General features: G+C 60.1%; 1 protein-coding gene across 11 annotated transcripts in view; it reads left to right on the top strand.

Moving 5' to 3' along the window:
- The window catches only part of CORO7 (coronin 7), a 185,120-nt gene extending 174,331 nt beyond the window's left edge, over nt 1–10,789 (top strand). For 2 of the 11 annotated variants that reach the window (XM_073362793.1, XM_073362799.1), the window contains 5 exons: nt 5,190–5,274; nt 5,858–6,055; nt 6,625–6,710; nt 9,298–9,363; nt 10,632–10,789. In XM_073362793.1, the coding sequence (XP_073218894.1) occupies nt 5,190–5,274; nt 5,858–6,055; nt 6,625–6,710; nt 9,298–9,363; nt 10,632–10,724 (528 nt within the window). In that variant the 3' untranslated portion in view covers nt 10,725–10,789. Of the gene's footprint in view, nt 1–158; nt 3,313–5,189; nt 5,275–5,857; nt 6,056–6,624; nt 6,711–9,160; nt 9,247–9,297; nt 9,364–10,631 lie in introns of those variants that run through there. The other 9 variants (XM_073362792.1, XR_012161185.1, XR_012161186.1 and 6 more) reach the window with 9 other exon arrangements.
- Nucleotides 10,790–12,088: the final 1,299 nt, after the last annotated feature.

Here is a 12,088-nt window from a genome sequence, read left to right as displayed (position 1 = left end):
GAATCCCAAGAGGACAGTATGCCTGGTGATCACACCCCTGTGCCAGGTGCCCTGCCCGAGACGTGGGGGGATCTGGAGAGGGCAGCATGTCCAGTGATCACACCCCTGTGCTAGGCACCCTGCCCGGGCTCCCGCTCACTCCATCTCTTTCTTTGTAGGACTAGCTCTGGAGGGGTGACTCCTGTTTCCTGGGACCGCAATCTCCTCCATGCCAATGCTGCTGGCTCCCCACCTCCCTGCCTGGCCTTCACAGCCCCCACACTGAGGCCTTGCTTTTTGCTGGACTGTGCCCACACCCCAGGGCTTCGCCGCTCCCCAATCCAGCACCGATCTCCCTGGAGGGCCTCAGGCCCAGCCCAGGCCCTTTCCCAAAGAGCCCGGGAAGCCGGCTCTGCGCCAGGCTCTGCCTTGTTACCTAAGGGCTAATGGACTGAGTGAGCCAGATCCTGCCAGCTTCGCCAGGCTGCACCCTCCTCTCCGTGTGGGGTCTGGGAGGGCTATGGACACTCTGCTGACCGCGGTGCTGCCGGGCCAGGGCTGGCCGTGCTGGCCGTGGCTTCGGCCAGTTTATACCCTCTGCCCGTTGGACCAGCAGGCTCCTCTGGGCACCTCAAATCACCCATCCTCGAGCAGAGCTGCTCGTCGGTTGGCTGATGTTCACATTGTGCTTGGGCCCCAGCCGATGGCACTGTGGTGGTAACCACTGCGGGCAAGGACAGAGCCACCCTGGGGGCTGCAAGGCTGGGGAAAGAGAGGGCCGTGGGGAGCTGGGGATGCCACCGTGGGATCTGGGGGCTTCCCAGCCTGGCCTTTCATAGCCACCAACCCTCCCTGTTCTCGCAACACAATCTCTTTAGCCCGACTGAGCATGGCCCCCAAGCAAAGGCGCGGCCTGCAGCACCTCCTTCAGGCCAGCCCAGCTCACAACACACTGGGCTTTAGGGGTCTGATACCCAGGGCTGCAGGTGCCTTGAACACCTCCACAAGTCTACTCCAGAGCACTTGCACATGCCTCACACGTCTTTCAGGCTGCGGGGAGCAAGGGCCAGAGGCTGGAATCACTGCGGCACAATGTACGCCAAGTGTCTTCTCTGAGTTCGGCTGTTGCCCCGCTGCACCTGTCGATCCAGTGCAGGGGTCTGGCCTGGGATTGTTCTTCAGTTCAGATCTGAAGGCGAAGTCACACTTGTTCTGTTTCCCCTCCGGCAGACATTCAAAGCACAAGCCTTCCCAAGAGGGGCACCACACCCTGGCCTCGAGGGCTGCCTGTCTGGAGGGTGGGCAGGAGTCGCTGGTGGGTAGCCTTGGCAGAGAGCAGGGATGGCACAGGCCTGGAGCTTAGCACTGTGGTTCAGGAACCCAAGGGTGCCCGGCCTGTGTGGCACGGCCAGCCCAGGCCTGGGCCCAGCCGCAGCAGAGCTTCCACTACAACCCCACTGGCACGCCTCTGGAGCCTCCCCTCTACCCCAGGCTGGGCTTGGGGCACAGGCTGCTGCTGCGGGTGGGTGGTGCCCTCTTGGTTACAACTTGGACTCAAGTTCCAGGTACTATTACTGATTTCCCTCTGAGCCTGGCATTTAGTGCAGCGCCCCCATCAGCTCGGGCGGGCGGTACCCGAGGGCTCCAGATGCTTGCCCTGCTGCTTGTGGGATACCCAGTCTGGACGCCTCCAGGCTCCAGGGCTGCCAGGCTGGCATCCTTCCCCAGCATTACATTCGCTCTGCGCAATATTTCACCAACAGTGTGAGCCTTTAGCCCACCTAGGCAGTGTCTCGCAGAGAGTGCGTGATGTCACCCAGTATGTGACCTGCCTGGGCGCTGGGGGAATGTTCTCTTGGGGTGAGAGAGCAGAGCTGAGCTACCCTGAGCCAAGACCCACAGCTGCCCAGCCCTTCCTGGAGGGCCTGGCACCGCAAGGGGCATTGCCTTGCCAGCAAGCCCAAGTGCCAGAGCAGGACTGGGGCTGTGCTTTGTAAGGCCCGGGAGCCTGGGGGTGGGGACTCAGTGGGTGTCTGCTGGGAGAGGACAAATGCCAGCAAGCCAGTGGAGAGGAGGGAGGGGGCTTCTGAAACGGCGCCGCGAGTTTTAATAAAAAATGATATTTTAAACCAAACAAACGGAGGCAGCAAATCTATAGTCCCTGAAAGGCAGCATGGCAGGCAAAGCCTCCTCCTTCTCCAGGGCTGTGGGGGATGGATTCTCACACCTGCCTCTTGGCTGGCTGGTGCCGCAGCTCCCTGTTGATGCTGGCCTGTGGCCAACTCCCACTTGCCCGTCATCTGGATGTCTTTGCAGCCCAGCTCATGGGCTGCAGCTGCTGGGAGGGCCAAGCCCAATGCAGGTAGCCAGTGTGGGCAGGGAGTCCCTGAACCACTGCAGCCGACTGTGCCTTCTCCCCTCGGACCCAGTGCTCCTGTGGGTGAGCCTTAGTGCTCACCACCACAGTTGTGGCCAATGGAAGGTGCCTCCCAGGGCTCTGCCAGCCCTCCATTTTCCTTGGTGGGATACAGGGGTGCAGCAGTGGTACACCCCAGCCCCTGAGCCCAGCGCATCGTCTTGCAGCCAGCAGTTTTCAGGGCCGGGCACTCTCAGCTCCCACTAGGCACATCACTGACGCTCCGGCCCGGCCCGCTTGGAGCCTGCAGGGGCTGTGTTCACAGCTCAGGACTAGGACTCCCTGCAGCTCGGGAGACAGCTGCCCCTGGTGCGGGCACCGCCTGGGAGGGGTTGGGAGTTGCAGCTGCGTTACGCCTGGGCCCGGGGGCGGGCAAGGCTGTGCCCTCATGGAGGTGACCCAAAACATGGAGAGGATTGAGTTCAGATGCTAGGCCCTGGGGGAAGGGAACTGCCACTGCCGCAGGGTAACTGTTGGCTCCCTGTTGTTCTCGTGACGGCTATTGCACCGGGCCTGGGTGGAAGGCAGGCAGCAAGGGCAACCTACGAAAGCCCCCCCCCCCCCCTTGGCTGATTGTTTGAAGTCTGGGTTTGTAGTGATTTGGAACCAAACCTAAACATGTTGAAATTGGCCATTCAAGGGACTGGAGGTCTGGCTCAGGGGTCCTTCACCTGTCAAGCTGCCCCAGAGCCATGGCTGGAGTCACGAACGTGGGAGCTCTGGGGTCTCCAACTCTGTTGACTTGGTGGGCTGCCCCAGAGCTGGGGCGCCTGCCCAGGGTTTCCAGGCTCGCCTCCCTGCCTGGCCACCCCAGCCAGTGTTGATCCCAGGGCACTCAGCTCGCCGGGGCGGGTCGTGCCAGGGACGTGGCCAAATGCCAGCTCAGGCAGTTCCCTGCTGCCCCCGCGTCCTCCCTGCCAGGGCGATGGGGCCGGGCCCCCATGGCTGTGCCCATGGCTGTGCCCACGTGGCCGGTCCCAGCCGGGGGGGACACACCCCAGGGGCCGCGGGTGCGGAGCGTGGCGGATCTCGGGCCGGGCCAGGACCCAAAGCCCCAACCCAAGCGCTGCAGATGGGCCGTGGCGCGGCTGCCCCCCGCACCGCGGAGGGTGGCTTGGGGTCAGGCCGGGGGGCGCTGGGGCAACGATGGGGATGAGCGGCCTGGCCCCCGGGACAGGGGCACCCAGCCCCGCCCCCGCTGCAGCCTCCCCGCCGTCCGCCAGGGGGCGCGCTCCCCTCTCGCGCGGCGCTCGGCACCTACCGCTCGCTGGCCGCGGGGACACTCCGCCCAGCGCCGTCTCTATGGCGCCCCCGCGGGGGCCGCTGCCCTTCGCTCCCTGAGCCGGAGCCTGCTGCAGGCCGGAAGCGCCGGGGACATGGTGAGCGGGGCCGGGGTCGCTGCCCCGAGCCGGGCTCCCCAGCCGCGCTCCGTCCTGCGCAGGCCCCGCCGCGGGGTGCCGGCCCCGGGCCCCTCTGCCCGGCGCGCGCCGGAGGTTGGGTCCACGGACTCGCCCGCGGGGCCCCTCGCGGCGCTGGGGGGAGCCCGGGCGGCCCCGGCCCGCGGAAAGCGGCTGGTTCCGTGCGGCTCGGCCGGGCCCGTCTGAGCGGCAGCAGCCTGGGCGGCCCAGAACAGCCCCCGGGCTCCCCCCCCCGGTGCCGGGCTCCCCCCCCCCGGTGCCGGGCTCCCCCCCCCCCCCGGTGCCGGGCTCCCCCCCCCCCCGGTGCCGGGCTCCCCCCCCCCCCCGGTGCCGGGCTCCCCCCCCCCCCCCGGTGCCGGGCTCCCCCCCCCCCCCCCGGTGCCGGGCTCCCCCCCCCCGGTGCCGGGCTCCCCCCCCCCCCGGTGCCGGGCTCCCCCCCCCCCCGGTGCCGGGCTCCCCCCCCCCCCCCGGTGCCGGGCTCCCCCCCCCCCCCGGTGCCGGCGGCGCGAGGTCAGGGAGCCATCCGTCCGTCGCCCCGGTACGCTCTGTCCATGGCAAGCGGCCCTGGGTAGAGCGTGCGTGTGCCGAGGCCCTGGGGGCTGGGAACACTCCCCTGGCTCGGGGGAGGGGGGCCCGGGCGGCCCTCGACCCGCTCTGCCCGGGCTCCTGACCGCCGCTGGGAGGGGTGAGCCCAGCGCCTGGCGTCCGTGTACAGCGGCCTGTCTGGTCGCGTTCACATGCTAATGCAGGGGCATTAGCTGCTCCTCCGTTTCCGGTGCCCAGGGCCGGGCTGGCCTTGCCCTGCAGCCAGCCAGCAGGGACGTGCCGCTGCCTGGCCGCTAGAAGGCGCTCGCTGCGTAACAGGAACACCCGGGCTGCTGGGCGCAAAGGCTGGGGTTACTCTGAGTTCAGGTGCACGGTCTGGTGAAGTCTCCCCCCGCCCCCCAGTGCAGGGTTTGTCTAGAGCCGCACTGTGCATCGCCAGCTGTGCGGCCTCCCTTCCCTTTTGCATCCAGTGCCCAGCGAGCATTGGGGTCGCCTCTGGCTGCCTTTCCTGGGCTCCCATGGCCAGCGATTTAACTAGTCCCAGGGCACTGGCCCTATTGGTCCCTGATCTGCCCCACGCTCTTTTGGACCATGTTGTGTCACTGGCTGGGCTAACCGATTGCTGGTGTTTTGGCAGGGTGAATGCTTTGGGGGAGGAGAGTGCTTTTAAGCTGACTAGTGCCTGAGTTGTGCGCGGGAGGGGGAGCTGCTGGATCTCCCTATTTACCTGATTCCCTTCCGAGGAGTAACCTGGGCACACGCACTCAGAAGGCTCCTTCTGTAGGCCCCTGTCAGCAGGAGGCATTTGACTGCTTGTGCTTTGTCTGCAGGCCAAGTACCTGGCGCAGATCATCGTGGTGGGGGTGCAGGTGGTGGGCAGGGCCTTCGCTCGGGCGCTCAGGCAGGAATTTGCAGGTAAGCACCAGTCACTGTCGCCAGCCTTGTCTCTTGCATCCAAGGGGGATATCCATGGAAACCTCATGTTGTCCTTGAGGGTGACCCCCAGCCTTGGCTCTGCTGGCGGGCACCGGGCCTGTGCTGCTGAGCTCCCCCTGCAGCCTGTGGCTGGGGAAGGCAGCCTGGATTGGCACCTTCACTTGTGAGAACTGCTCAGTAATGTGTTACCTGCACGGACCCAGGCTCGTAACACAAACTGCTGCCAGGCAGGGAGCAGGGAGGGGGACCTGGGCTGGGATTCCAGTGTTTCCTGGGGGCCCTGCTCGGTGGCTGATTGGGCCAGGCTTACTGGGTGGCCCTGGTGGGGACAGTTCTGAGTGCTGTACAGAGAGCAGGGGGATCCTCTGGGAGGGAGGGCAGGATCATCCCCATTGCTACACACAGCCTGTGACAGACTGGAATTGAACCCAGGCATCCTTGGCTCATGTGGCCACGCCCTGCGCTCCCACCCCCGTTCCCTTATGTCCATAGAGGTCCTGTAGCACTTCCCTTTGCATGTTCAATAGCCCCAGGTAAGCTCTCCTGTGAACGCTGTGGCCAGGTGCGCCAGGGAGAGCGGGCTGTGACTGGAGGAGTGATCAGCTTGGGGTCTCTCTGAACAGCCAACCGAGCAGCGGCCGATGCGCGGGGACGTGCTGGACCCCAGTCTGCTGCAGCCACCAGCATCTCAGGGATCAGCCTGCAGGAGGCCCAGCAGATCCTCAACATCTCCAAGCTCAGCCCAGAGGAAATTCAGAAGGTAAAGTCATGGCTTGGAGCAGGACAGTCCAGCAGGCAGGCCTGCATGGCAGCAGGTTGCTGAGAGGCCAGCCCCTTTTCCCCAGCTGAAGCCTGGTGTTCTTGCTCTGGCAAACACTGCCAAATTAAATGTAAAAATGTAATAAGAAAAGCAAAAAAGGAGTTTGAAGAACAGCTAGCCAAAAACTCAAAAGGTAATAACAAAATGTTTTTTAAGTACATCAGAAGCAGGAAGCCTGCTAAACAACCAGTGGGGCCTCTGGACGATCGAGATACAAAAGGAGCACTTAAAGACGATAAAGTCATCGCGGAGAAACTAAATGAATTCTTGCTTCAGTCTTCACGGCTGAAGATGTTAGGGAGATTCCCAAACCTGAGCCGTCTTTTATAGGTGACAAATATGAGGAATTGTCACAGATTGAAGTGACACTAGAGGAGGTTTTGGAACTGAGAAACTTAACGGTAACAAGTCACCGGGACCAGATGGCATTCACCCAAGAGTTCTGAAAGAACTCAAATGTGAAATTGCGGAACTATTAACTATGGTTTGTAACCTGTCCTTTAAATCAGCTACTGTACCCAGTGACTGGAAGATACCTAATGTAACACCAATATTTAAGAGAGGCTCTAGAGGTGATCCTGGCAATTACAGACCGGTAAGTCTAACGTTAGTACCGGGCAAATTAGTTGAAACAATAGTAAAGAATAAAATTGTCAGACACCTAGAAGAACATAAATTGTTGCACAAAAGTCAACACAGTTTCTGTAAAGGGAGATCATGTCTTACTAATCTATTAGAGTTCTTTGAGGGGGTCAACAAACATGTGGACAAGGGGGATGCAGTGGACATAGTGTCCTTAGATTTCCAGAAAGCCTTTAACAAGGTCCCTCACCAAAGGCTCTAATTTAAATTAAGTTGTCATGGGATAAGAGGGAAGATCCTTTCATGGACTGAGAACTGGTTAAAAGACAGGGAACAAAGGGTAGGAATAAACGGTAAATTTTCAGAATGTAGAGGGGTAACCAGTGGTGAGCTGGAACCGGTTCCCAGAACCGATTGTTAAATTTGGACAACCGGTTCTAAAAGGGCTTCTAAATTTAACAACCGGCCAAAAGTGGTGCCCTAGGCCACCGACTCCATGGGTATTCCAGGGCTGGAGCACCCACGGGGAAAATTTGGTGGGTGCAGAGCACCCACCGGCAGCTCCCCGTCAAGCCCCAGCTCGCCTCCGCCCCACCTCCACCCCTGAGTTACTCTCTGCCCCGCTCTGCTTCTCCGCTTCAGGCCCAAGGAGGCAGAGTGGAGGTGAGGTGGGGCGGGGGGGGGTGCAAGGAGGGTCACCCGCGCTGCAGCAAGTAACCCAGGGGGCATGCAGGGGAACCGCTCCCCACCCCAGCTCCCCTCCGCCTCCCTGGGCCTGAGTGCGAAGCCGCCACTTCCTTTTCAGCCCTTCCCGGCTTCCCGCTTGAACAACTGATTCGTGGGAAACCGGGGTGGGGAGGGGGGCAGAAAAGCAGAGCAGGGCAGCGCGTTCAGGGGAGGAGACGGAGCAGAGGTGAGCTGGGGCCAGGTGTGGGACGGGGAGCTGCCGGTGGGTGCTCTGTACCCACCAAATTTTCCCCATGGGTGCTCCAGCTCCGGAGCACCCACGGAGTCAGCGCCTAAGACACCACTTTTGATGTGATCAGTGGGGGGAACTAGTGGTGTTCCCCAAGGGTCAGTCCTAGGACCAGTCCTATTCAACCTATTCATAAATGATCTGGAGAAAGGGGTAAACGGCGAGGTGGCAAAGTTTGCAGATGATACTAAGCTGCTCAAGATAGTTCAGACCAAAGCAGACTGTGAAGAACTTCAAAAAGATCTCACAAAACTAAGTGAATGGGCAACAAAATGGCAAATGAAATTTAATGTGGATAAATGTAAAGCACACTGGAAAAAATAACAATGTGATGGGGGCTAATTTAGCTACAACGAATTAGGAGAAAGATCTTGGAGTCATCTTGGATAGTTCTCTGAAGACGTCCACGCAGTGTGTAGCGGCGGTCAAAAAAGCAAATGGGATGTTAGGAATCATTAAAAAAGCGATAAGAGAATAAGATGGAGAATCTCTTATTGCCCTTATATAGATAATGGTACGTCCGCATCTTGAATACTGCATACAGATGTGGTCCCCTCATCTCAAAAAAGATATACTGACATAAGAAAAGGTTCAGAAAAGGGCAACTAAAATGATTAGGGGTTTGGATCGGGTCCTATATGAGGAGAGATTAAAGAGACTAGGACTTTTCAGCTTGGAAAAGAGGAGACTAAGGGGGGATATGATAGAGGTCTATAAAATCATGAGTGGTGTGGAGAAAGTGAATAAGGAAAAGTTATTTACTTGATCCCATAATATAAGAACTAGGGGCCACCAAATGAAATTAATGGGTAGCAGGTTTAAAACAAACAAAAGGAAGTTCTTCTTCACTCAGCGCACAGTCAACCTGTGGAACTCCTTGCCTGAGGAGATTGTGAAGGCTAGGACTATAACAAGGTTTAAAAGAGAACTGGATACATTCATGGAGGTTAAGTCCATTAATGGCTATTAGCCAGGATGGGTAAGGAATGGTGTCCCTAGCCTCTGTTTGTCAGAGGGTGGAGATGGATGGCAGGAGAGAGATCACTAGATATTTTGTTAGGTTCACTCCCTCGGGGACACCTGGTATTGGCCACTGTCGATAGGATACTGGGTTGGATGGACCTTTGGTCTGATCCAATATGGCCATTCTTACGTTCTTATGGCAGGAAATGGCTGGGTGGCGGCATATTTTGTTCCAGGGAGTGCGTGTGGGTGGCTAGTTAGGGCTGGGCACCTCTGATCTCAGTGCAGCAGCTTCCTTCAGCAGGTCTGTTACTCATGGTGCACTGAGGCACTCGCACCTTCCCCTCTACCCCGGGACCCTTCTTGGCTTGCCCTGTAATCAGGGCTTTCCAGTGCTGCAGAGGGGAGAGAGGTTCTGGGCTGAAGTGCTTGGACTCAACCCCCCATGACAGCCCCCCAGCAAATTTGCACGCCCTTGCTGGCGGAGTGTCAGTGAGCGAGGGTGGCTGCTCCCTCTTCCTCAGGACGCAGGCACTGCCATGGCTGTCACCTGGAGGGACCTGTCACTATGGCTGAGAACAGCCAGCTGGCAATGCGCCGAAATGAAGAGCGAGGGGCAGCTGGGAGAGGCAGCTCACAGTTGGCTTGTTTCCTTTGGCAGAACTACGATCACTTATTCAAGGTGAATGATAAGTCAGTGGGGGGATCGTTTTACCTGCAGTCTAAGGTAAGCGGGGCATTGGATGGGTCTGGGCATCCGTTCTGCTCTGTGCCAGGCTATTGGGCTGGCCTCGCAGGTTCAGGGGCTGGCTGGCTCTCTTAGGAGCTGGCGCTTGGGGCTGGAGGCTCAAAGACTGTCATCACTGTTTGTGGCGCTCTAATTACCCCTTTGAGCAGAAGCAGACCTTTTCAGGGGTTTTTGCCAGGGTGAACGTCCTGCTGGCAGTGCCCTCTTGGTGTCTCCATCCCCACGCCCTGCCCACATACCCCCACACCTCTCTGGGCCCCCTGTCACACAGGCTAGACCCTGGGTGTCTCCGATGGCAGCATGTTGGACCCTGAGAAAGGCAGAGTTCCCTGGGGTCTGGCACAGCGTCCGTTTGCCATCCTGTGCTCTCTGGAGCATGTGGATTGAGGGGGCAAACTTCCCTGGGCTACAGCATCTTTCTCAGATCCCTCTGCTGCTGCATGGTGGGGCCTGGCCTGGAGCCAGTATCAGCAGCCCCCCATGCCAGTCACCAGTGTTCCCTCTAATTTTTTACGTCCGTGTGCGGAATTAATTTTTGTATGTGCACCAATATGGAGGTGATGTGTGACACATCATCTTCATATTGGTGCACATAACTCATGTGATGGGCGTGGGGCCAAGGGGTTTGGAGTGTCGGAGGGGATTCACGGCTGGGGTAGAGGGTTGCAGCATGGGGGGATGAGGGCTCTGGTTGGGGGTGCAGGCTCTGGGGAGGGGTTTGGCGTGTGGGAGGGGGCTCAAGGCTGGGGCAGAGGGTGGGGGCTCTGGGGTGGGGCCAGGGATGATGGGTTTGGGGTGCAGGCTGCCCTGGGGCTGCGGTGGGGAGAGATGACTCCCCCCAGCCCTCTCTTGCCTCAGGATCTCGGGGCTGGGGAGCGGCATGTCTCCCCGGCCGTGGCAGCTCTGGTGGGCCTGGGCCGGGCTGAGGGAGATGCTCCTCCCGTGCCCAAGACAGGTCCACGCTGGGGCCGGGCTGAGGGAGGGGTTCCTCTCCCCCAGCCGCAACAGGTCCACGCTGGGGCCAGCGGGGAGGGGCACCTCTCCTCACCTGAGCCCCTGCACGGGGCTTAATAGGTAGCTGCGCAGCTTAGAGGGAATTTAGCCAGTCACGTAGGTGGTTTCTGCTGCCTCCTCCTGGCTGCCCTGTGAAGTGCAGCCATGTCCCTTGGCTATCCTGGGCCTGAGGCGTGGCCCACGTATGGCGGACTGGGCGGTAGGTGAGACTCATTGGAGACACTGTCCCACAGGTGGTGAGAGCCAAGGAGCGGCTGGATGAAGAGCTTCGAATCGAGGCCCAGAGACAGAATGAAAGAGAACAGGGGCAGAAGCCAAAGACGTAACTACTCCCCATGCCCTCTTCTCAGCCCCTCTAAATTATAGCCAGCCAATAAATCTCCTCTCTGCAGCTTCTTCTGTGTGGTTTGGAATCAGGGGATTCCGTGGGGGAGCTGGGTGGGGGTCACAGCCTGGCCCATTGCTCTGCGGGCAGCTGTATCCACTACCGGATGGCCAGGGACTTCCCATAATGCACTAGGACAATTGGGCAACGAGATAGATGGGGGAGGACCATTCCTTCCTGGACCATTCGCCTTGAAACATGGCGTCCAATTGTCCCCACCTGCCGCAGAGCCAGAAATGCCTGGTGCTATATGCAGCCAGCTGGCTGCCTCCTTGGGAGCCCCATGCTTTAGAACAGAGGTGGGCAAACTACGGGTTGCATCCAACCCATCAGACCTTTTAATTTGGCCTTCAAGTTCCTGCCAGGAAGTGGGGTCGGGGGCTTGCTCCACTCCGTGCAGCTCCCAAAAGCAGCAGCATGTCCCCCCTCCGTCTCCTACACGTAGTGGCAGCCAGGGGGCTCCACACAATGCCCCCGCCCCAAGCACTGGCTCTGCAGCTCTCATTGGCTGGGAACCCAGAGCTGGCGCTGCATCTCCACGTAGGAGCCGGAGGGGGGACATGCTGTTGCTTCCGGGAGCTACTCGAGGTAAGTGCCACCTGGAGCCTGCACCCCTGACCTCCTCCCAACCCCCTGCCCCAGCCCTGATCCTCCTCCCACCCTCCGAACCCCTCCATCCTAGGCCGGAGCACTCTCCTGCACCCCAAAACTCCTCAGCCCCAGCCCCAGTCCAGAGCCCGCACCCCTGCCCCAGCCCAGAGCTCCCTCCTGCACCCCACACCCCTTATTTCTGGCCCCACCCAAGAGCCCACACCCCCAGCTGGAGCCCTCACCTGCTCCTGCACCCCAACCCCCAATTTCATGGGCATTCATGGCCCACCATACAATTTCCATAATCATATGTGGCCCTCGGGCCAAAAAGTTTCCCCACCCCTGCACTAGAAACAGGGTTTCCGTGTGCCCCTGGCTCAGTGTGATGGGGGTGGACACTTTCGACTGCTCCCACCATCTCAGAGATGTATCTGCCCTTCCACTCCCTGGCCAGGTCCATCAGTGGCCTTAGGTCAGTGTCTGCTGGGGAGGAAGAGTCAGACAACATGGGCGGAGATCTGCTAGGACGTGGGAAAGCTGCCGTGCGAGGAGACCCGCTGCTGAGCCCCCGAGAGTCAGTGTGAGCTGGCCGTACCTGACTGGACCCCTGTATGCCCAGCTTTCCCTGGGGGCGAGGGGCAGCCTAAAGAGCCCAGCAGTTTAGCAGGGCAAGAAGGCTGCCGGTTTCACTTGGGGGCTGCAGTGACGCATTTT

Source organism: Lepidochelys kempii, chromosome 10, assembly GCF_965140265.1.
Source record: "Lepidochelys kempii isolate rLepKem1 chromosome 10, rLepKem1.hap2, whole genome shotgun sequence".
Classification (NCBI taxonomy): domain Eukaryota; kingdom Metazoa; phylum Chordata; order Testudines; family Cheloniidae; genus Lepidochelys; species Lepidochelys kempii.
The sequence above is the reverse complement of the archived record's forward strand: the minus strand, read 5'-3'. Positions and strand labels throughout refer to the sequence as shown.